This window comes from Orcinus orca, chromosome 3 (genome assembly GCF_937001465.1).
Source record: "Orcinus orca chromosome 3, mOrcOrc1.1, whole genome shotgun sequence".
Classification (NCBI taxonomy): Eukaryota; Metazoa; Chordata; class Mammalia; order Artiodactyla; family Delphinidae; genus Orcinus; species Orcinus orca.
The window spans coordinates 30,532,778-30,554,519 of NC_064561.1; the positions used below are offsets into that span (position 1 = coordinate 30,532,778).

General features: G+C 49.4%; 2 protein-coding genes across 2 annotated transcripts in view; one reads left to right on the plus strand and one right to left on the minus strand.

Annotated features, from left to right (window-relative positions):
- Positions 1-18,080, minus strand: part of WWC1 (WW and C2 domain containing 1) — a 150,064-nt gene extending 131,984 nt beyond the window's left edge. The window contains exon 1 of the mRNA XM_004271974.4: positions 17,948-18,080. Within this exon, the coding sequence (XP_004272022.2) occupies positions 17,948-18,066 (119 nt within the window). The 5' untranslated portion in view covers positions 18,067-18,080. The remainder of the gene's footprint in view (positions 1-17,947) is intronic.
- LOC105748105 (ubiquitin-conjugating enzyme E2 variant 3-like) lies at positions 7,369-15,263 on the plus strand. Its single transcript, XM_049707226.1, is given in 3 exon segments — positions 7,369-7,753; positions 7,755-8,329; positions 14,938-15,263. Coding segments are annotated over 3 exon segments (996 nt in total). The 5' UTR covers positions 7,369-7,562; the 3' UTR covers positions 15,168-15,263.
- Positions 18,081-21,742: the final 3,662 nt, after the last annotated feature.

Below are 21,742 nucleotides of genomic sequence, written 5' to 3' on the forward strand. Positions count from 1 at the left end.
CATGTCACGTGGGCCTCTGTTGCTTTGGACCAGAACAGGCCTGGTTTAAAGTAGATACCCTCCAGCCAGAGTGGCACGGGAGATGACAGATGAGGGAAGGCCTCGTGGAGCAAGTGGTACCCAACGTGGCCAGTGAGGGAGGCGGGGCTTCAACGTACACAGATGGGCAAAGATGTTGTTTTGAGACCCGGACTGGATTCAGTTTTAGATTTGTGGTAGTTTGCAGTGCTCGCCTGGACAGAGAAGTGATGTCCAGCCGGAAACTGGAAATAAGCACCTGAGGTTTCAGTGCAGAGCAGGTGGTCGAAGGCCTGGCGACACAGGCCGCCACTAGGGAGGAGACTGCACAACGCCTTACTCTCCTGGATAAGAATGACTGCCAGGAAAGGAGGAGAGCTGGCAATACGGTTAGACACTACAGGGCGGTCAAGGAAGATGCCGCCACAGGTCTCCTGGTGACACTCCTGGAACTTTGCTCAGAGAATGGGGGTGGGAGGAGGAGAATGGAGGGTATGGCGGGAATGGGGGTGGTGGGGTGGTGGGTATGGAACCCCTCTGTGTCCCTCAGAGAAAGGAGCATGGGGTAGGACTGAAGGCTTACTCTTGGGGAGAGAGCACCTGAGCACACTCTAGAAACCCATGGATGCCTGAAGAAAGGAAGAGATGTTTCTGAGGTGAGGACCAATAAATAAGTAGGCCAGGTTGTGGAAGAGGCTGAAGGGATTCTAGTCCTGGTCGAGTCTCTAGAATGATTTGCACTTGGAAACAAGTCTGTTCCTTGATCAGTGCTTCTCAAACCTAGGACGGTAGCAAAATCACTCAGTGGTTCTTTTCACAAAGGAGTCTGGGTTTCACATAATCCAGAAATTCTGATTATGTTGACCAGAGCCAGGCCTTGGAATCTGCATTTGAGTAACTCTCTTAGGAAATTCAGATGCATGTGGTTGACCAATCATGCTGCCTTGGGGGAAGAACAGAGCTCCTTGGCCAAAGTTAAGAAAAAAACACTGCTGGGACTTCCCTGTTGGCACAGTGGTTAAGAATCCGCCTACCAATGCAGGAAACACGGGTTTGAGCCCTGGTCCGGGAAGATCCCACATGCTGCGGAGCAACTAAGCTCGTGCGCCACAACTACTGAGCCTGCGCGCCTACAGCCTGTGCTCTGCAACAAGAGAAGCCACCGCAATGAGAAGCCTGCGCACCACAACGAAGAGTGGTCCCCGCTCGCCGCAACTAGAGAAAGCCCAGGTGCACAGCAACGAAGACCCAATGCAGCCAAAAATAAATAAATAAATTTATTTTTTAAAAAAAGAAAGAAAAAGCACTGCTTCCTAGTGTTCATAGCAGCGCTATTTACAATTGCCAAGGTATGGCAACCTAAGTATCCATCAACAGAGGAATGGATAAAGAGAATACGGTCTACATGTACAATGGAATACTACTTGGCCATAAAAAAGAATGACATTTTGCCATTTGCAGCAACATGGATGGACTTGGAGGGCATTATGCTAAGTGAAGTATGTCAGACAGAGAAAGACAAATGCTGTATGATATCACTTATAGGTGGAATCAAAAAAATACATCAAACCAGGGAATAAAACAGAAAGAAACAGACTCAACAGACATAGAGAACAAACTACAGGTTACCAGTGGGGAGAGGGAAGGGGAAAGGCACAATACAGGGGTAGGGGATAAAAAAAAAAAGGGGAGATTGTATGAAATCACGTGTGTGAAACTTTTGAAAATTGTGAATCACTATAGAAGTTAAAGAATCTTTCATTCAAAAAAAAAAAGAGAAAAAAAAGAAAATACACTTGTTGCCACTACAGTGAGTGCCAGGATCTCCTGACTTGAATTAAGAAAACCTGGTTGAAGAGGTAGAGCAGTGATCACTATAGACGGATCCTACTTAAAGGTAAAAGCAAACAGTGTTTCTGACTACAGAACTTTTAAATTCCATAGCTGCATCTTTGGTGTCATTTACAAGACCTATTATTTTCTAATACAGCATCCTCTTTATTTTCCTAATCCGTAAGTCTTTTGTTCATGTTCTTATTATGTGTCCGTAAGCTCTATGAGGAATGATGTCTGTCTCTGGTCACTGCTGAACCCTCTTCTTAGCACAGTTCCCACCAGGAACCAAACACACAAAGGTAATGGCATTCTTTGTTTTCGATTCTACCCAACACGCAACAGAAGTGGAAGGTAATTTGTGCACGGCTAGAGCCACTTCAGATCTGAGATGACCCAATTGACTTCTAGTGAACCCAAACAAACGTCCTGAAGGATGTGCTACTGGGCAAGCAAGAATGCTGCCGTCCAAGCCCACATGCCATTCAGACACCAAAGCGTCCGAAGGGAATTTGATTCCTGCTAAGTCTTTCATGCCAAAGTAACAAGAGATGGGGCTACCTTGAGCACAAGAGTCTATAAGGAGGGTGAAACAAAGATGCTCATCACCACCAGGACAGGGGAATGTGGTCTAGGAAAGTGATCCTTGGAGGAATTTTGAAAAACTGACTGTACTCAGAAAAAGAGCTCACTCACCGTGCTCGCTGAGAGAGGGACATCTCCGAAAATAGGAGCAGAGCAAACAGAAAGGTCTAGCTATCCAGACAGACCCTGAGCAACTGAGCGAAGTTGCTACTCAAGGAATCACAGTAGTGAAAGGAGCTATGGTCTGAATTACCAGAACAAATTCAGTATTGCTCTTCTTGACAGCCTAGCCTGGCCTGGCCTTCAGGGTGCATTGTGGCGGCAGAGAAAGTGGCATCCCAGTTCTGCCACTTATTAGCTGTGCCATCACTGGCAAGTTCTCAACTGCCTGAGCCTCAGTTTCCCCAGCAGCAGAATGGAGATGGTAACGGTTCTCACCTCGCACGGTTGCTAGGAGAATTAAATTGGAAAATGCACTCAAAGCACTCGGCTCAGATCTTTGCACTATCTAGAGTCTCAGCAAGTGTTGGCTATGATGAGTTCTTATCCACCGGCCACGATCTACATGGTGACAACATCTGCATTCCCCACTCCCTTGGAGTCTCGAGGACTCAGACGTGTGCATGAAATCCAGACCAAGATCTGCTAGGGACAGATGGCAGCTGCCCACCCCCCAGGCCTACAACTCCAAAGTAGCTTAGACCAATTTATTTAAAGGCATTTACTCCTGCAATGCGAGTTGAAAGATTTTCACATTAAGGCAAAGATGAGCCCAAATCAATTTGATACTTAACACATCAGGAAAGAAATAGCAAGACAGATCTAGAAGAGGGGAAATTACCAAACTGCAAGGTGCCTGACATCCCTGAAATATCTCCTTCTCCCCCCCCCATAGCTATTTTTCAATACTTCCTGAATCATCTTCAGTTTTCCATGTGGAACTGTGTAACTCTTAAATTTTAAAGCGCTTTACAAGGTACTTTAGCATAATCTCATTCAAACTCTCCAAGCATTTTGAGGAAGGGATGTATTTACCTACATAAATGTAGGTTCTCCTACATGTCTCCACAATGTTCTCCAATGTGGCTGTATTCCAGAGTCAACTGGGGAGATTCTAGAAATCCCATGCCCAGGCCATACCCCAGACCAATGAAACCAGATTCTCTGGGAGTGGGGCGGGCATAGGTGTTTTTAGCACTCCCCCTCTGCTGAGTCTGATGTGCAACTGAACTTGAGAATCACTGACTGATCCTATTGTCCCGGAGATCCAGACACAGACTCCTATACTCCCTTGTGGAAAGGAGACCAAGGGTCATTATTCCCCCGTCATAGAGCAATGAAGACTAGGGCTCAGGAAGGCCAAGGAACTTGCTGCTATGAGGAAGGGCCACAAACAGAATCCAAAACTCCCAACTGGGGAGCAGCCATTTCCTAGCTTGGTGCAGTCCTACTGTGTGCCAGCCACTGAGCTGCCTATTAACAAGAACGGAGAGGATGCGGGTAGTCACGCTGTCCTACTACAGCATAAGGTGTCATGGAGCCCAGGCGACGGAGAAGGGGAAGGCCTTTTTATACTTCATTTGTGAGCTGAATCTTGATGCAAACATATTAAGTGATGGTGAGGCCTGGTGAAAGAAGTGCGGAGGTCCCGCTTGGACAATAAGGGTTTGGGGATTGATCATAAAATGTTCTCAAGCCAGTGAAGACCATTTCAACGGGCTGCATCGACCTGTGCTTGGAAGGCTCTTCAAACCTGGCCAGTTTTTGCCTGCGACCACTCACAGAATCCCTCACGTCATTCTAGCTGCAAACATTTGGCCAGTAGTTCCCAGACTTGAGGGGGCAGCAGAGTCACCTGGGATACTCCTTAAAAGACAGCTCTCAAGGCTCCACCCCCCAGAGTGTCTGATTAATAGGTCTGAGGTGGGACAGGAGAGTCAGCAGGTCTAACAACTTCCCAGCTGAAGCTGATGTCCTGGTTTGGGACCACATTTTGAGAACCACTCAGGCCTGGTGACCAGTCAGGAGGCTGAGGAAACACCCAGGGTCCTCCACCTGCGGCCAGCAAATATTTGTTTTATATCAGCAGTGGAAATAAACCACTCAGGCTGGTTTGAAATTTTTTGAGCTATTAAGATACCGCTTAGTAGTCCCGTCTAGCAAAAGTCTTTGTTGTCTGGGAAGATGTGTATCTGCTTAAGTATGATCCATTTTTCCAGAGAAATGAGAAGAAAGAGGTTTATGTCCAAAAAAATTCTGGTGCTCAAAATATATGAACTGAGCAGAAACTACAGAACTATAGACGAAGCTATCAAGGAGGCCTTAATCTCTGTCATTAGGACAGTCCAGACAGTGGAACTTGAATATGAGAGACCTCGAATTTCATTGTGGCTTACAAGGTAGCTTCTAATTTACTCCCATTTTGCCAGTGAAGAAACTGAGGCTCAGAAGGCTTTAAGTAGCTTAAACAAGGTCAGAGAACCAGCCAGTGACCAGGCTGAGGATGTGCAATCCAAGTCATGGTCAAGGGGAGCAAGGCCTCCCTACAGGGCTGTTGTGAGAATTCTGAGAGGAGAGCCTTGCCTCTTCGCCACACCTCATCTGCACTTCCTAGACTCGAAGTAAGACTGGGTTAGGGGTGAAGGAGCCCAGCACCCCTTCCTCTGAAGAGCGGACTCGGCACAGGTCTCCTGGCTCAGCATCAGGGAGAAACAGGGAAGACCCGTGCCCTCGGTTCCTCTCGGTGACCATGGATACATAACTCCACACATTCTAATGTAAAGAGAAGTTCCTTCTGGCTTCTGGGATCTGCTCAGACCTCCTGCTTCCCCATCCTTTATTTTACAACGTGGGGGCAGACCCGACTGGATGTTGCCACCAGTCAGGCTCTGGGTCAGCAAAAGAACTAGAACAAAATTGCTCATAGCGATCACGGCGAGGCAGTTAAACAGTGCTTGCTTCTGAAGTCACTTCCTGTAGCTTGCTTAGCATAAGAGGGAGGGCCAAGTTGCCTCACCTGCCTTCTTCAGTTCCCTGTCTGTAAAACAGCGACGAGAGGGCTCCCCCCGACTCCCTTACCCCACCCTAACCCCCAATCCTCCCAGGTTATTGCGAGGATTCAATAAATCAACTGTTAGCGGTCTGCAAAGCAACAGGGCACAAAGCAGCAGCGTCATGCGCTGGAAACACCAACTTCCAAGCCCCACGGCAGCCCTACTGACACAGACTGGGTGTGTGGGCGGGAGTGAGGGAGTGGGACCCGGCTTAACAAATCCTCCAGGTGATTCTGATGCTTCCCCAAGCTTGAGAATCACTGCTCTAGAATGTAAGCTCCGTGAGGACAGGATTTTTGACGGCTTAATCACTGCCAAATCCCCAGTGCTGGAACAATGTCGGGCATATTACAGACACTCTATTCGTTTACAGGCAGTCAATAAATATTTCTAAGTTGAGTCCAGATGAAACAGGAGAGGAAATAAACCAAGGTTCAGAGAGCCTGGCATTTCTATTTGCACAGTTTGATGACTGTCTCTCACTAATTTGTAGTAAATGATATGAGTTGGAGACTGTCTTATGTCACCCTTGCATTCCCAGCACTTAGCCCGGTGCCCAGCTCATCCTAACAGGCTCTGGGTAACACCGTAGGGAAGGCGCAAAGGTCTCTCAGATCCAAAGCCCAAGTTCACACAGCAACTACCAACAGGTGTCCTAGACAGGGCCATCCCTCCAGCTTCCTAAGATGGGTCAAAGAATTCTAGCAAATACCAAGCCCCCAGTCAGAATGTAATTTATCTGTTTGCCCATCTCCCTGGCCCGAGGGTACACCCCATTGTAGCAGGGACTTTGCTCTCATCCTTGGTTTGGGCAACGGAGCCTGAAGCCCAGTAGGCACTCAATAAATACCTGCTGGATGAATGGCCAACCCCTGGCTGGGTGGGACACGATAAACACCAATGCCCTTCTGCACCACCTCCATGCTAAAATCAGCAGGTTCTCAAACAGCTCTCCAACAGGGCACAGGGAAGCACGAGTGAAGGGCCAGGGTATCAGAGCAGTCACCAATGGATTCCAGAGACCTCCAGTTCCCACAGCAGCCGTTTTCACTCAGCCATGACCACTGCAACTCATTATCCCTGCTTCACACACTGCCCTGGTGCCAGCTCCCTGGCAAGAGTCACTTTACTTCAGAAATTCCAAACGAGGGCTTGCCTCTGATAAGACTAGGGGGAAAAGAATTTATTGGTTTATTTACACAATGAGTGCCCCAAGGTGGTTTGCAAACTCTGATGTCAAGGCGGCTCGGGTGAGCCCTGCTTCAGCAGGAAAAAACTTGAGTTGGCAAGGAAGGGACAATGGTTCTCGTTTCTCTACCAAGGCAAAGAAGGGTAAACTAGCCTAACTAGTCACAGCTCCCATCTGAAAGCCTGATGTGTACCAGGCACTGGGTAAGACCCACCATGTCTGAGGTCCTTTCATCTCCCCACAACCCTCTGGGGTAGGAAGGTCCTACGCTTACCTGTGTTTTACACAGTAGAGAAGGGACTTGTTCAAGGTGACTTACTATATGTAAATGACAGAGACGGGACTTGGTGTCCTCTGGAGATCGTCAGGAAGGCCTTATCTACTGCAGGGAACAGTGTGGTATGTCAAACCAAAGTTCGGCTGGAACCACACAAACACTTTCCTCCACAGTGAGCAAGGTATATATGCTCATAGATGTGTTGTTTATTTCTCTGTAGTTACAAAGGTCCCTTTTCCTTTGCTCCCTTCCCCTCTTCCCTTCCTCTCTCCAAATTCACTGAAAAAGACTGCAGTGGTGCAAAGAGTAAGGCTTTGAAATCAGACGGACCTAGATTCAGATTCCAACTCAGCCCCTTTCTACCTCTATGACCTTGAGTTTGTCACTTGGCTGTTCTTAACCTCAGTTTCCTCATCTGCAAAATGCCACAAAAATACCATGAGCAACAAACTGTGTTTGGCCCACGCGAGCTACTGGATAAAGATGACTAAATATATCTATTAGCATCGCGATCACCAGAGGCCAGTTATGGTTGTCACTGTTAGTGATACAAATGCACGTGTAAGAAATTCCTGGACTAGAACCCGACTCGTGGTCCTGGCTGGAGATGGAGCTCAACAGTGAGGGTGTGAGGCGACTGCTTGGCAAGTACAAGTTCAGGGATCTAACTATGGAAGAACTGAAGACTGTCAATATGTTTTTCCCACATTTCAGATATTCCACGGATACCTATGTTTTCAAAGATAGTTCCCAGAAAAACCTGCTGAATTTCACTGGCACTATTCCTGTGATGTATCAGGCCTAAATCTGTCATTGTTGGATGAATTAAAGAAATGATTGCCAAGTTTCAAGAAGAACTTCCCCTGTATTCTCTATCATCATCTGATGCGGCACAGCAGGCAGACTTGCTAGCCTATATTGCAAAAATCACTGAAGGTGTCTCAGATATAAATTCAAAGAACTGGGCAAATCATGAGAATAAAACAGTCAATAAAATTACCGCGGTTGGCGGTGGAGAACTGGGAATTGCCTGCACATTAGCAATTTCAGCAAAGGTGGCGATCTTCGCAGTCAACTCTCTGGGTAGTTCTCAGTCCTACCTCGACGTGGTACAGAGAAATGTGGATATGTTCAGAGCCTTTGTTGCAGCTCTGGGACATTATCGTCCACATGGCATCCTGCTCGTTGCATCTCAACCAGCGGAAATCATGACCTATGTGACGTGGAAACTGAGTGCATTTCCTGCAAACCGAGTGATTGGAATTGGTTGCAATCTGGATTCACAGAGATTACAATATATTATTACAAATGTTTTGAAGGCACAGACTTCAGCAAGAGAAGTATGGGTTATTGGTGAGCAGGGAGAAGACAAAGCCTCATCTTCTGCCATTCTGACAAGCATTTTATGCTAGTCAGATGATCAACTTGCAGCTTCCCGAAGGGTTCATGCACTCTCATGCCGCCTTGCCTTTGAACCCGATGCTTCCTTTCCCAGAACATTCATTAACTTGGCTAAGTCCTGCTTACCCTTCAAGACTGGGCTTGAGGGCTTCCCTGGTGGCACAGTGGTTAAGAATCTGCCTGCCAGTGCAGGGGACACGGGTTCGAGCCCTGGTCCTGGAAGATCCCACATGCCACGGAGCAGCTAAGTCCGTGCGCCACAACTACTGAGCCTGCGCTCTAGAGCCCGTGAGCCACAGCTACTGAGCCCGCGTGCCCCAACTACTGAAGCCCGCGCACCTAGAGCCCGTGCTCCGCAACAAGAAGACACCGCAGTGAGAAGCTGGTGCACTGCAACAAAGAGTAGCCCCTGCTCGCTGCAACTAGAGAAAGCCCGCACATAACAACGGAGACCCAGTGCAGCCAAAAATAAACAAATAAAAATAAATAAATAAATTTATCAAAAAAAAAAAAAAAAGACTGGGCTTGAGTGCCACCTCTCCCAGGAAGCCTTCCCTAATTCTCCAGGTTAAGTAAGTTCATGCCTCTATTATAACCACTATCACACTGTGTTATAATTGCATATTTACTTGTCTCTTCACCTCGACAGACTGTAAACTCCTTGAGCTTAAAAGGCCTCAGTAAATACATTTTGAAATTAATGAATGATCCTGATACCACCTCGTTGTATCCAAAGGTCATTCATACAGTGCCCCACCAAATTAGTCAGTAGAACATGTGCTTTGGAGCTGCTATTTCTAGCTGTGATATTGAAATCATATGTAAACTGCAGATAACTCCTTCGAATGGTGTTTTAGAAACCCAAGGGCTGGACCTCAAAACAGAGTGTTAGGTCATCTGCTTTGGGCATCAATCTTACCTAAAGGATAGGTGTTATATGTAATGGAAAAGAGAGATCACATGGTCATTTTTTATTAAAATTTTTGGGGTCAGGGGATTGCTGCTTTTAAGGAGTAGAACCAGAAAGATTAGGATTGATTAGATGCATGATTTGAAAGGGATTCTTAAACTAGGATAAATATACATTTAGGAAGTGTGAAGGGTTGGGCAGTAAATGAACAAAAAAATGAAACAATTCAGTCCATCTAAATTTAACTGAAAATCCTAATGACTGTGTCAGAAGCAAATTTGAACACAGTGAAGCTTTCTCCCTCTCTCCAAACATTGTTTTCTCATGGCTCTTATAAGTCCAAACTCAGAGGAAAGATAAAACGTGATTATGTGTGTAATATATAATGGCAGTAATACTCATAATTAAATTCCAGACTTCTTTGTGTCTTTTGTCTTTTCTTATACCTACCTTGCCCTTTTTATTTATCTTTCCAAGGTCTGTAAATGCTGTGTTCCATTTAGCAGACGTTTCTCTGCAATTTTCTGTATATTGTGAATATACTAATAATGTGCCACAGTTTTGTTTTAGAAAATGATTCATGTACAGCCCTTCCATTCAAGTGAAACATTTTTTAAAACCCCTTAATTCGTCCACATGTATTTATATTTTTCATGGAACAGTTTTTGGGTTTGCTGCTTTTTTTCACTTAACATAAAAACTTTTAAAACTTCAGAAATTCCTGGACTACACAACGCCATGCTCAGAGAGCCCTAACTATCCAAGAAAAGCCACGACAGATGCAGGATTGGAAGGCTGTCCCAGGCTCATCTCATCCTAGCAGACACCTGATGCCTGGATCTTGATACTTCATCCTCCCAAGTCAGGTATCAGTCAGTGGATCCTAAGGGCATCCCAGAGACAAATCAAACAAGTAACCGCCACTGGGCGGGGAGGAAGCCAGCGTGGGGACAGTCTGGCTGCCACCAAACCAGGCCCGGCAACAGCAGGCAGCCGGCTGGGGAAAGTCAGCAGCTGCCGTTGGCCTGGTGTCCTGGCTGCCAGAGAGTTGATGAATGGAGCAGGGGAAGAAAAAAGCCAACAAAGGTGTCCCTAATCTTGATGCGGCTTCATTTTTTTTTTTTTTTTTCTGGCCGACCATTGAACGAGAACCTAAGCCTCGGTCCTTTTTCTCTGGCAGACATTTGAAACTGAACGATCCCATTTCTCTCCAATGGTGAGATGTCATGGGTAGAAGCATTGAAGAGGCAATGGGGGTGGAGGTAACCCACTGCACTTGTCCTTTTCTTCCCTCCTCCCTGCTCTCTCTTCTCCACTCCCTCTCCCCTGTCTAGCATCTTTACAGAATGTTCTGCGTTCCCCCCACACAACAACAGTGAACCCCCCCCCTTTATTTTGGCAGGAGCTTGTCTGCCCAGGAGCTGGAGGCTTAATGGCCCGCTGGTGAAGGTTAAATAACAAAACGCCACTGTATCCAGTTTCTGAGTGTTCTCTTCTTTTATCTCACTCTGAAACAGGGATTCAGGGCAGCCGAGAAGCTTGTCAGTAGCAGTAACTAGAGCCTCTACCTGTTCCACCTAAAGGTGTGTGGCCCACGGGCCCCTCCGTGCTGGGAGAGGCACGGCATGCATTTTTCACCCAGACTCAGCCCCGATCCAGCCCTCAGCCCTGTCCAAGTGGAAGTACTAGGAGATGCTACCCAGGCCATTTCTCCAAGAGGAGTGGGTTTCTCTTATCCAGGGCCCCTCGCTGAGCCAGGGGCAGATCCCCATAGCCTGGAGGCAGACGTGGCTGGAGACACTCGGCACAGACAGCTGACTGCAGTGAAGTTGGCACCCCCTGCAAATGCAGCCAAAACCCGACTGAGGCTTCCTGCATCCAGAGAGTTCTGCAGCAGCATGCCGGCCACGTGCCAACTCCCACTTATTCTAGCCTCGTCTCTCCTTATGTGCACCTGAGCTGGGCGTTCTGACCTTCCCAGTAACCAAGGCAACCTGATTCGCTTCTCTTCAAAAGGGCAGTGTTGCACAGCTCCCAGGGATCCCAGGGGAGTGGGGAATCAGGTCAGTTTGGCGAGGCCAAAAGCGGGAGGGGTGGTGACAGGGAGGCGCTGCCTTGGCTACTAAGTCCCTGGCCTTTGGGAGCATTTACCCGAGAGACTCGGGAACGACTCTGAACTCTCTCTCTCCACACACCGCATCCTTCAGAGTTTCTCTGCCTCCTTCTCTGTTCCTTCCCTCCCTCCCTCCCAGAGCTCTGGTTAGCTGGCTGCTCCCAGAAGGTAGACTTTGTGCCCGATCGTCCCCTAAGCTGCCATGTGGATCTCATTGGCTTCTCTGATTAAGCCTCCTTGGCAAAACATCTTTCCCGGAGAGCCACAGCAGGCTCGCCTCAATTTAGGAGTAAATGGTAACTTTCCAGCCCAGCTTGTCAACAGGGCATCTGGAGCCCTGAAATGGCAATAGCTAATTCGAGTGTGGATTCAGGAGTTCAACCAGCTGGGCCCCAATCCTGGGTACATCACCTACTGGTGGCGACCTTGAGCAAATATAAATTCTTAACCTTTCTAAATCACTGTTTCCTTATCTGAGGATGGAGAAAATAACAGTACTTACCGTATATGGTTGGCAAGAGGATTAAATGAGATCATAATATAAAACACTTGGTGCGCAGCACAGAATACATATTAGGAGACTTAGCATTTATTATTATTTTATTCATTTGTGGGTTCCAATGCCTCTTATTTCTTCCTTATTTCTTTCTTAGCTAGACTAGTGCTTTTTAACCTTATTTCTTTCTTAATGAATGACGTAAGATATTCCCGTGCATTGCAGACTCCCATGAAATGTGTAGATCATAAATTCAAGCCTTGGAAGGAGAAGAAAAGTCCTCTAATAATTGTAAAGGCCCAAGCTAAAGGTATTAGTGGATCATTAAAAGCAGAAGCACCGGGCTTCCCTGGTGGTGCAGTGGTTGAGAGTCCGCCTGCCAATGCAGGGGACACGGGTTGGGTTCGTGCCCCGGTCCGGGGAGATCCCACATGCCGCGGAGTGGCTGGGCCCATGAACCATGGCCGCTGAGCCTGCACGTCCGGAGCCTGTGCTCCGCAACGTGAGAGGCCACAACAGTGAGAGGCCTGCGTACTGCAAAAAAAAAAAAAAAAAAGGCAGAAGCATGCAGAATAGAGGCTTTGGGTAAATTCCCTGGCAGGCTGGTTATAATTCCCACTTAAGAAAGCTTGTCAGAATGTAAATTGGTGGAAAGTGACATTAGTCCGACAATAACCTTAAATCTATTTAAATTGATTATAAAAACAGTAATGCACTTGCAATTGCTGGTACTTTAACTGGTCGACATATAACACATTCCTACGACACGAGTCAGAAATGATTGCAATGCTATGAAAGAAACTTGCTGGTCTGCGTAGTCAAAAAGGATTACAAAGAATAAACCACAAGCATAACATATTCTCAAATTATTACCACAGATGAGAAGAAACTGGGTCTGATTTTTAGGGAAAAGTTTACATAAAAGAAAGAAGAAAGGAGACCTCTACTAGAGACTCAAGGTTGACATTTGCTGTGTGACCTTGGGCAAGTCACCAGTCTCTGAGTCTGTTTCACCAGTGAAATGAGAGGGCTGGATTACATGACCAGAAAGGTCCATCCCAGCTGCAAACTGCTACAGAGCTGGATGGAGACTCAGTCTCCATTTGACTTAAGTATTTCCTAAGTACGTCCTAGTAAAAGCCAAAAGGTTTGGCGTTCCCAAGTGTCTCCTGTATGTTAGGTTCTGTGCTAGCTGCCCTACGTGATTGAACTTATTTTATGCTCATAATGGCCCAGTTTATGCGCATCACCCCATCCTAGAGAAGACAAAATCAAGGCTCAGAGAGAATATGTAACTTGCCAAGGTCACTCAGGCAGCAACCAGCCAATCCAAGATGCCAGGATTCAAAGACTCAACCTCTTTCCATTTTCTACACCACTCGCTGGATAGCCATGGCCTGGCGACACCAGAATGGCAGCAGGTAACTGAAATCATGCCTGTGCTGGCTCCATTCCCCAAGGCCAAATTCCTTAGGCGGTGGAGCAGAGGTCTTAATTCAGCAACGGAGTCCAGGCAGCTAAGTGGTTAGAAATTTGGGGACTGGAGTTGGCATGCCTGGCATTCCCATCTCAGCTCCTCAGAAGCTGAGTGGCTTTCCCCAAACTTAGCCCCCCTGAGGCTCGGGTTTCTCAGGCAGATAACCTATTCCCAGGGTTGTTAGGGGGATTAAAAGAAGTTATCCGTGTAAAGCTCCCAGCAGACTACTTGAATATAGTACATGCTCAATCATTATGTCCCACCTAGCTAAACAGGAGGGCATCCAGGGAGCGACGAGCAGTTTTTAAGTTAATCTCTGGCAGGGGTTATGAACCCAGGGTCTACAAACGCCCTGAAATTATGTGCCAACAGCCATGTTCGTGCTTGTCTTCAGGAAACATCCTTAACCTTTGTCAGATTCTTATAAGGGTCTGTAGCCAGAAGGAGATTAAGATCTTTTGCCTGCTGGAGACCCAACGTCTTACACGATGAATCACTCCTGAAATAACAGCGTTGGCAAAAATTCCTCCTCAAATCATGGGAGAAGTTGCTGGGTTCTCTCAACATGGCCTCCCAGACACGTGGGCCTCTAGCACTGATCACACAGCCCCAGAAACCGTGCCCACAGAGCTCCCAGGTGGTTCCTAGAAGAAGGTCAGAAGACAAACCCCCCAATGAGCAGGAATTAGGCTTCAGGAACCTTCCCCAGCAGGGCCAGTTCCAACAATCCATTCTTCCTCGGAGAACAATCAGTGTGTTTGTTGTTGCATACCTCCAAGTTAAATATACCCGGAATGCTGGCTCTTTGCTGGAAGCTCCCAGAAGCACCCACTTTAGCACTGCTAAAGGCACGCTGCTCCACAGCCCGATATGCAGCACCTGATTCCCCACAGACCTGTCACCTTCTCAGACCAGCCTTGCCTCGGGAGGAGCCCGTGGTGCTGTTGGAGCCTTTGGCCCAGTAGGCAGGGCCCGAGCTGCCCACTGGCCCCTCTCCGGTTGTTGGGACAACCATCCTCAGGAATTTCGGCCTCCCTGTCTTCCCCTGGGTGAGAAGGGGAGAGAGCTGGCAACCCCCCAGTGAAAGGGGAAGCTGAAAACTGGATTCCCTACCCCCAGCAGCCTCCAAGCCGGACAGCACACAAAACAGCTCAGGCCCAGAGAGAGGAACGTGCCAGGACATTCTTCAGGGTTGGTAACCCGAAACGCTATTCTGTTCTCTGCGGCTAAGAAATCACTTTTCTGACTGAAAGACCATTTGACTTACTTCTTTTAAATTCAGGGGAATGGACAGGTGTATCTCCTTGATTCAGATAAGGAAAAAAACCGAGACAAATGGGCGCGCGTGCACACACACACACACACACACACACACACACACTCAAGGAGCAGAATCTTTTTTTTTTTAATTTTTTATGTGATATTTTGTTTCATAGCATTAACCAGCTGCAGAGATGTAACTGCCTTGGCAGAATTTCTCTCCCCTAACCTCACCACCCCAAAGAAGCCTGGCGCTTTTCAGCCTTGTTAAATGTTCTCCTCCTCTCAGTCCCCTCACCCTCCTGCCTGCCGTCCCCCCTCCCAATTCTGACATGGAGTCAGGAGGGAGAAGGCGAGATCAACCCCGAATCAGCGAAATCCTATCTGAGAACTGGCAGGGGGCTTAGAGACATCTCATCAACCTTCTTCTCTCACCGAAGGAGCACTTGCACCTCAGAGAGGTCAAGCGATTTGCCTGAGGTCACACAGGTAGGACGAGAAGGCAAAACTCCCTTCTGGGGTGTGCAGGAGGGAATTCCAGGGAGTCAGAAGTGAATACCCTCTGCTCAGCTCTTTCCCCAAACTTTCAAAGTTGGCTCACCACAACAGTGAGCTCAGAACCCCTCAGCGCCCCAAGCTCAGGGGCCCTACCCCGGGCCGGTGCAGGTGGGATGACCAGCAGATGTCAATACAAAGATGCAGCATTCAAACCAGTGGCCTGCAAGGCGGAGAGAGTCAGCAGCTCCAGGAAGTGCCAATGTGTTTTTAATGCCTGCCAATCTGCCTAAAAACACAGGCTACACAGCCCTGTTGCTGGAGCCGTGGACAGGCCCCAGGAGTGAACTCAAATATAATGGCACTGTGGTTCCCCCCCACTGTATTTTTAAAGGTTCCCTAGTACTGGGGGCAATAGATATTACTAGTTTCCCTTTTATGAAAGTGGCTAAAAAAAATTCAAATTGGGTTGATTTAAAGTCAAATATTAAGTAAGCAATAACACAGGTGGATATAGCAAAAAACGTGGTCCACATAATACTAAAATTTGGGAAATTATGCTCTAGTCAAGTCAGTATCCCACAGAAGCTATACTGCTTGCCCTCTTCAAAGGGTAAAAAATGACCGTTGTTTAAGAAGCTTTCTACAGCTGTGTTATCCTCTCAGCACCCCAGAGAAGTTCCTAGATGCATGACCTGGGCCGAGTTAGCAGTGTCCTCGACATTCAACTGCTAACAGCACACTGGACTCAGTAGCTGCTGGGACCTAAAATATGGGAGGACACAGAAGCTTGAACTTGTGCCTGTATTAGGAGAGGACAAGGGACTCTCCAGTTCACCAACACAGCAACAGAGTCCCTGGGGCAACTGACCCTGAGGGGGGCATGGGGAAGGAAAGTGAGTAGGACCACAAGTGTGGAGGTTAGAACTTCAGAGCCGGTAAAGAACTCGCCATAAATAAGGCAGAGGGGTGGAAAGATCAAAACACAAGCAAATCGCACCTCCAGGCCTCAAAGTTTGTCTCACGTTTGAAAGTGGGAGTTGGGCCTTGATCTTCTATGTCCCTTCCAACTTTGAAGAGTTCCACTGTCCCTTCCAACTTTGAAGAGTTCCACTGTTGGGCTTCTCTGGTGGCGCAGTGGTTAAGAATCCGCCTACCAATACAGGGGACACGGGTTCCAGCCGTGGTCGGAGAAGATCCTACATGCCACGGAGCAACGAAGCCTGTGCGCCACAACTACTGAGCCTGCGCTCTAGAGCCCACGAGCCACAAGTACTGAGCCCACGCACCACAACTTCTGAAGCCCGCGTGCCTAGAGCCTGTGCTCCGCAACAAGAGAAGCCACTGCGACGAGAAGCCCGCGCACCACAACGAAGGGTAGCCCCCGCTCGCGCCAACTAGAGAAAGCCCGCGCGCAGCAACAAATACCCAACGCAGCCAAAAATAAAATAAATTAAATAAATTTTTAAAAAAAAATAGTTCCACTATTACTCCTTCCCTTCCAAGCAAATCATTTGTCTGACAAATAGGGAAACTGAGGCTCAGAGGTAAAAGCAGCTTGCCCACGGGACGCTCTCCAGCGTTAAAAATTTCTCTTCCGGATTAAATTGATGAGACATTCAGCGTGGTACTGAACGCAGAGGAGGTACCCAGTAAATGTTGAATGAATGAACCAAAGTGCTCACAGAAACCACGAGGAATCTCAGCTCACATTTTCTTTCTGCTTTTTCTCAACCTTCACCTCGCTACACACCCCATCCTGGACTTCTGGAACCTCCATCCCAACCCCACAGGATGAAGGGTCCAAACAATTCACCTCCATTGCTTTACAGGCACCTGACACCCAAGGTCACAGCGACCAGGTGAAAATTCCGCATTCCTGAGGCACTTTGACCACGGAGGTGACTGCGGTCCCAGAGGGTGGTCCTCCCCTCCCCATAGGATATTCATGGGGAGGGGGGGTGCGTGTGTGCAAAGAAATGCCAAGCGGTCCAAACCAGGAGAAAGTCTGGAAGCTAAGAGCCACACACTCCACCTGCCTCAGCAAAAACAAATCCGGTGCTCCAGCCGGCCTGGTGCCCACCAAGGTCAGGACGCGCTGGTGCAGGGCTGAGAAGCCGCGGTCCCCAGAGAAAGGGAGGGAGGAGAAAGAGGGATGGGCAGGGCTTTGCGGAGGGCTCTCACCTCCATCTACATCCTAACAGCTTCCAAGTTGCCGTGAGATTCCTGGAGAACCGGTCTCCCCGATCAGACCTCCCCCGCTCCTTCCTTTCCTTCCCTCTCTCGGCCTCCAGGCCCCCAGACTGCTCCCGAGCTCCTCTCAGAGCCGCGGAGACACCTGTCAAAAACCACACTCCAGGCTGCCTTCCCCTGCACGCACGCAGTGTCCTTCCTCCAGCGGTCTCCCACTGAGTCCTGGGTGCCTGCCACCCGCTCCAAACCAGATGCTTCCCCATCCCCCCCTCTTCCCCCACCCCGTGCTGGGGAAAGCCTTCCCGGGAAGCCCCAGCATCGCTCGGCTAGGTTGCTCCCCCAGCCCCCGCCCGACCCAACTAAGGGGAAGCGGGGGGCGGGGGGCGGGGCTAGAGCTTAAGGTCAAAACTCCGGGCAGGTGCCGCCTGGGGCCTGAGTCCTCATCAGAGGAAGGCGGTGGCGGTAGCCTGGGCCAACTCACTCGGCCGTCCCCTCCTCCCGGCAGCCCACCCGGGCGGTCCAGAAGGGGATGAAGGTGGAGCGTGTGGGGTGCGGGAAACCGAAGACGCTCGCCGACCTCCTCGGCATCCCCTGCACAATCCCGGCTGGTGGCCCGTGGGGCAGGAGGGGGCCTCTCGGGGTCCTACCTGTCCCGCGGGTCGATCCAGCTGGTAGTGCGGCTCGTGTGGTCTATGTAGTAGACCTTGCCGTCGAAGTCGTGCGCCTCCTCCCAGCCGTCCGGCAGGGGCAGCTCCGGCCGGGGCATCTTCCCGAGCGCGGCCCGCGCTCCCCCATGCAGCTCCCGGCCGCCGCGGGGGCCCCCGGCTCAACGGCTCCGGCCGGCTCTTTTCGGCTCGGGCGGCCGCCGAGGCACCATGATCTGGGGAGTGGCGCCCGCGGACTGGGGGCCCTAGTGAGGGCCGGCCGGGGTGGCGGCGCTGTCCATGCGGCCCTGCGGCCCCGGCCCGGCGCCGCCCGCTCCTCCCGCCGCCGGCCCTCTCACGCTGCCATGTGCGTCCGCAGCGGCGCGGTGCGGGCCCGGGTGCGCGCCCCGCCGGCGTGGCAGAGCGAGTCGAGCGCAGCTGCCGCCTGCCCTCCTTCGCGGCGCGCGGCGCCCTTCAGCCTCCACGCCGCCGCCCGCCGCCGCCTCTTCCTCCCCCCAGCCGGGTGCTATCCCTCCTCTCAGCTCCGCCGTTCAGCGAACGCTCGGCTTGCGACTTCTGCCTCCGCCAGGTGCGGCTCGGGCGGTGCAGGTAACCGCGCTGCCCCGGAAACGGGAGGCGGAGCACCGGGCGCCAGGGTTCCCGCGTCCCCTCCCCGCGCCCAGCGCAGCGAGGGCGGGTCCTAGGGCCCGAGACGCGCCCCCTCGTGGGACAGTCCCAACCGCCGGCTGCTCCTGCCGGAGGAATGGGAGCCCGCCCCTTACCTGGGTCCCTGACCCAGACTGGCGCCCCAGGAGGCTAGAGCAAGACCCGCTCTCCCTCTGCTTCCCAACGCTCCTGGCTCTCTCCACTCCGAGGGTCCAGGCTCTTGCACAGGTGGCACCACATCTTACAACTCCCCGCTTCTCTCATGTAGAATCAGGAGTCAGGCAAGAAGTGGTTAAATGGAAACATTCTTGCAAATCGGGGAACATAAGTTTTCCAGGATCTCTGATCCCTTCCCCCAACACACACACCATCTGTCTCCCTCTTATTCTATTCTTCTCCCCACGTTGTTTCACCCATCCCCCCACCCCTCGTATTTGCAAATGTAGCTGGATTTTCCCCGGGACCGTAAAATTAGGAGTGCTATCAATCTACCCCACCCACCTCGACCCCGGAGGACTTCCAGGCGATGTCAGGGAAGCACTCTGTAAAAGTAATAGTAATGACATTGTTGTTGTTCATTAAATTGAATACTTAACCTGTCCCAGGCAGCTTCCCCTGCGTTCTCCTCTGCGATACTATTTGATATGTTATAGCTTTGGGGGAAGGGGGTTACGAAAAAGAAGAAAGCAAGCAAAGTAAAATTCCATGTTGAAAAAAAATGAGAAGAAAATTTAAAAATCAATATTGCTTGAGAAATTAAAAATTTGTAATTACTTAATTAAAGTTAAGGATCAACTGGCTGTCTATGTCTTCTGACTGTGTCTTTAACCATTTTTTGCCCTGGATATATAGCGGGGAGATGAACTGGAGGAATGAAGCCCAGTGTGGTGTATCCTTTTGTCTGAGCCCCACAGTCTCCCAGAGGAGCCAGCATTCTGTGTTGTATGGGCCAGGGTGTGCTGAGCAAAGGGGAGAATCCCATGTCTGTGGTCTCATCTTCTTTTGTTAGAGAAGCCCCACCATGGCAGCTCCTCACCTCCAAATGCCTTCTGCAAAGCCAGTTACTTCTTAAGGCCAGACTCACGGGCTCAGTATTTGGCCTTACCCTCCCTCCCTCATTCCATAGATGCCATGCACAAAAGTCCAGAAATGTGGGCCTCAGACTGGCCTCACAACACCTAGAAGTAGGAATTCCCACTCCTTTTATGGGGAGATTCCCATAGCCCTCTGCACTGCCTCTGCTTGGGCCTCAACTTCACTATGTATGAAATCCTCGCATTAGTGATGAGGGCAATAGCTCAAAATTAAAGTCAACGTGGTGCTAGGTGCCTCACACGCAGGATCTCATGTAAGTGTCGCAACACCACTCTGGAATAAGGAATACAACTTATGATACCCATTTCACTGATGAGAAAACTGAGGCTCCAAGATGCTATATTGTTGACCAGGGATACAGAGCTAATAAGTGAACCTAGGACTGACTTCAGTACTCGTGCTCTCCACCATTAACCTATTCTTTCTTTTTTTTTTAGTTACTCTGCAACTCCTGGACCTACCCATGGTCTGGATCTGGAATATCACGGAAATCTTATGAATGCTTGTCCCTTTTGATGCTTGTTTCATAGTTATTTGGCTGAGAAGCAAAAGCTCTGGAACCAGTCTGTGTGGGTCTTAAACCCTCCCTATTTTCTAGCTGTGTGACCTTGAGTAACTTGCTTAACTGAAGTCCCAGTCTTAGGTCTGAAAGTCACCATAATAATATAGACTCTGTAGGGCTTGTCATAAGGGCTACAGATGAGAAGTGTAGAGGGCTTGGCACTCCACAGTGAGCTGTCATCTCAGGGGCCTCCCTGTGGTACATTTGGAGCACCGTGTACACCCCTGTGAAACTGATGAAGTATTTTCTGTTCCAAACACAAGCCCATGTCCTTTCCCCGCCTGAAAATTGTGTGTGGTTGTTTGTGACAATCTTCGTACTTGCTGCTTTCATTTTTTTGCCTTGTTTTGCAACCATGCCTTCCCACCGGCTGATGTTGGTTGTGAAGGGAAAACCCCTTTTAGACCACCAAATCCAACTTTCTTTTTAGCCCAGGTGCCCTAGCCCTGGCATTTCCACATGACTTGTTCCTGCACATCTTTAGACCTGGGCTGGGAAGCAGGAAATTGAGACCAGAGCAGGAATCAACTCCTCAAAGCCTTACTCTGTCCACCTTACCTCCACCAACCCCCACCTCCCCGTGGCAGAAGAATCCTGGGTTATCTCCCAGAAGCTGCAAGCAGGGTGAGGTAATGAAACAGATGACTGCCTGCCCCATGTGATGGTGGGTGAATCATCCCTAGGCATTCCTTGAGGCTGAGGACCAACGTGAAAGGGATTAAAGGTAAAACCGGCTCAGCCATGTGATAGGGCAAACTGGACATTATTCTACAGGTGAATGAACTGCAGGAATCTGACAAGAAGCCCGGCCTCTCCCGGCCTTCCTCCTGGGCTGCCTCTGGCTGCTCTGGAGCTGAGTTGGGGCCGAGCAGAAGGGACCACAGGACAAGACTTTCTTCGTTTGCTTTCACAACCGGGTCGCCCACCTGAACCTGAAAACAGGTTGTCTTGTTTTGTAAAAGACACCCACTGAAATCCTTTCCCCCACCGCGGCAGCAAAGGAGAACACACACGTGTCTCAGAGAATCAGAGAGGCAGGGTAACATATTTCATGAAGATGGTGAGGAGGAGAAATTAGCTTTTTTTTAAAAAAAAAATCAGATATGCCAGCAGTACTTTCCTGTTAGCATCGACATTCTTCAAGGAAATGGAGGCTGTGGAAACCTCTGCGGAGATTTTTCTTCCGACTCCATGGCTGTTCCTCCCTACCTCATGCTTTGCCTCCCACGCATCCTGGAGGATGCACAGTTACGTTTATGTGACTGAGCCGATAACGTCCCCTTACTTTAGTTGTGCATTATGTGTGGTCATAATTCGGCCCGTGAACTATTTTCTTTCTTTTTTAATAAATTTATTTATTTTATTTTATTTTATTTATTTATTTTGGCTGCGTTGGGCCTTCGTTGCTGTGCACAGGCTTTCTCTAGTTGCGACGAGCGGGGGCTACTCTTCCTTGCAGTGCACGGGCTTCTCAT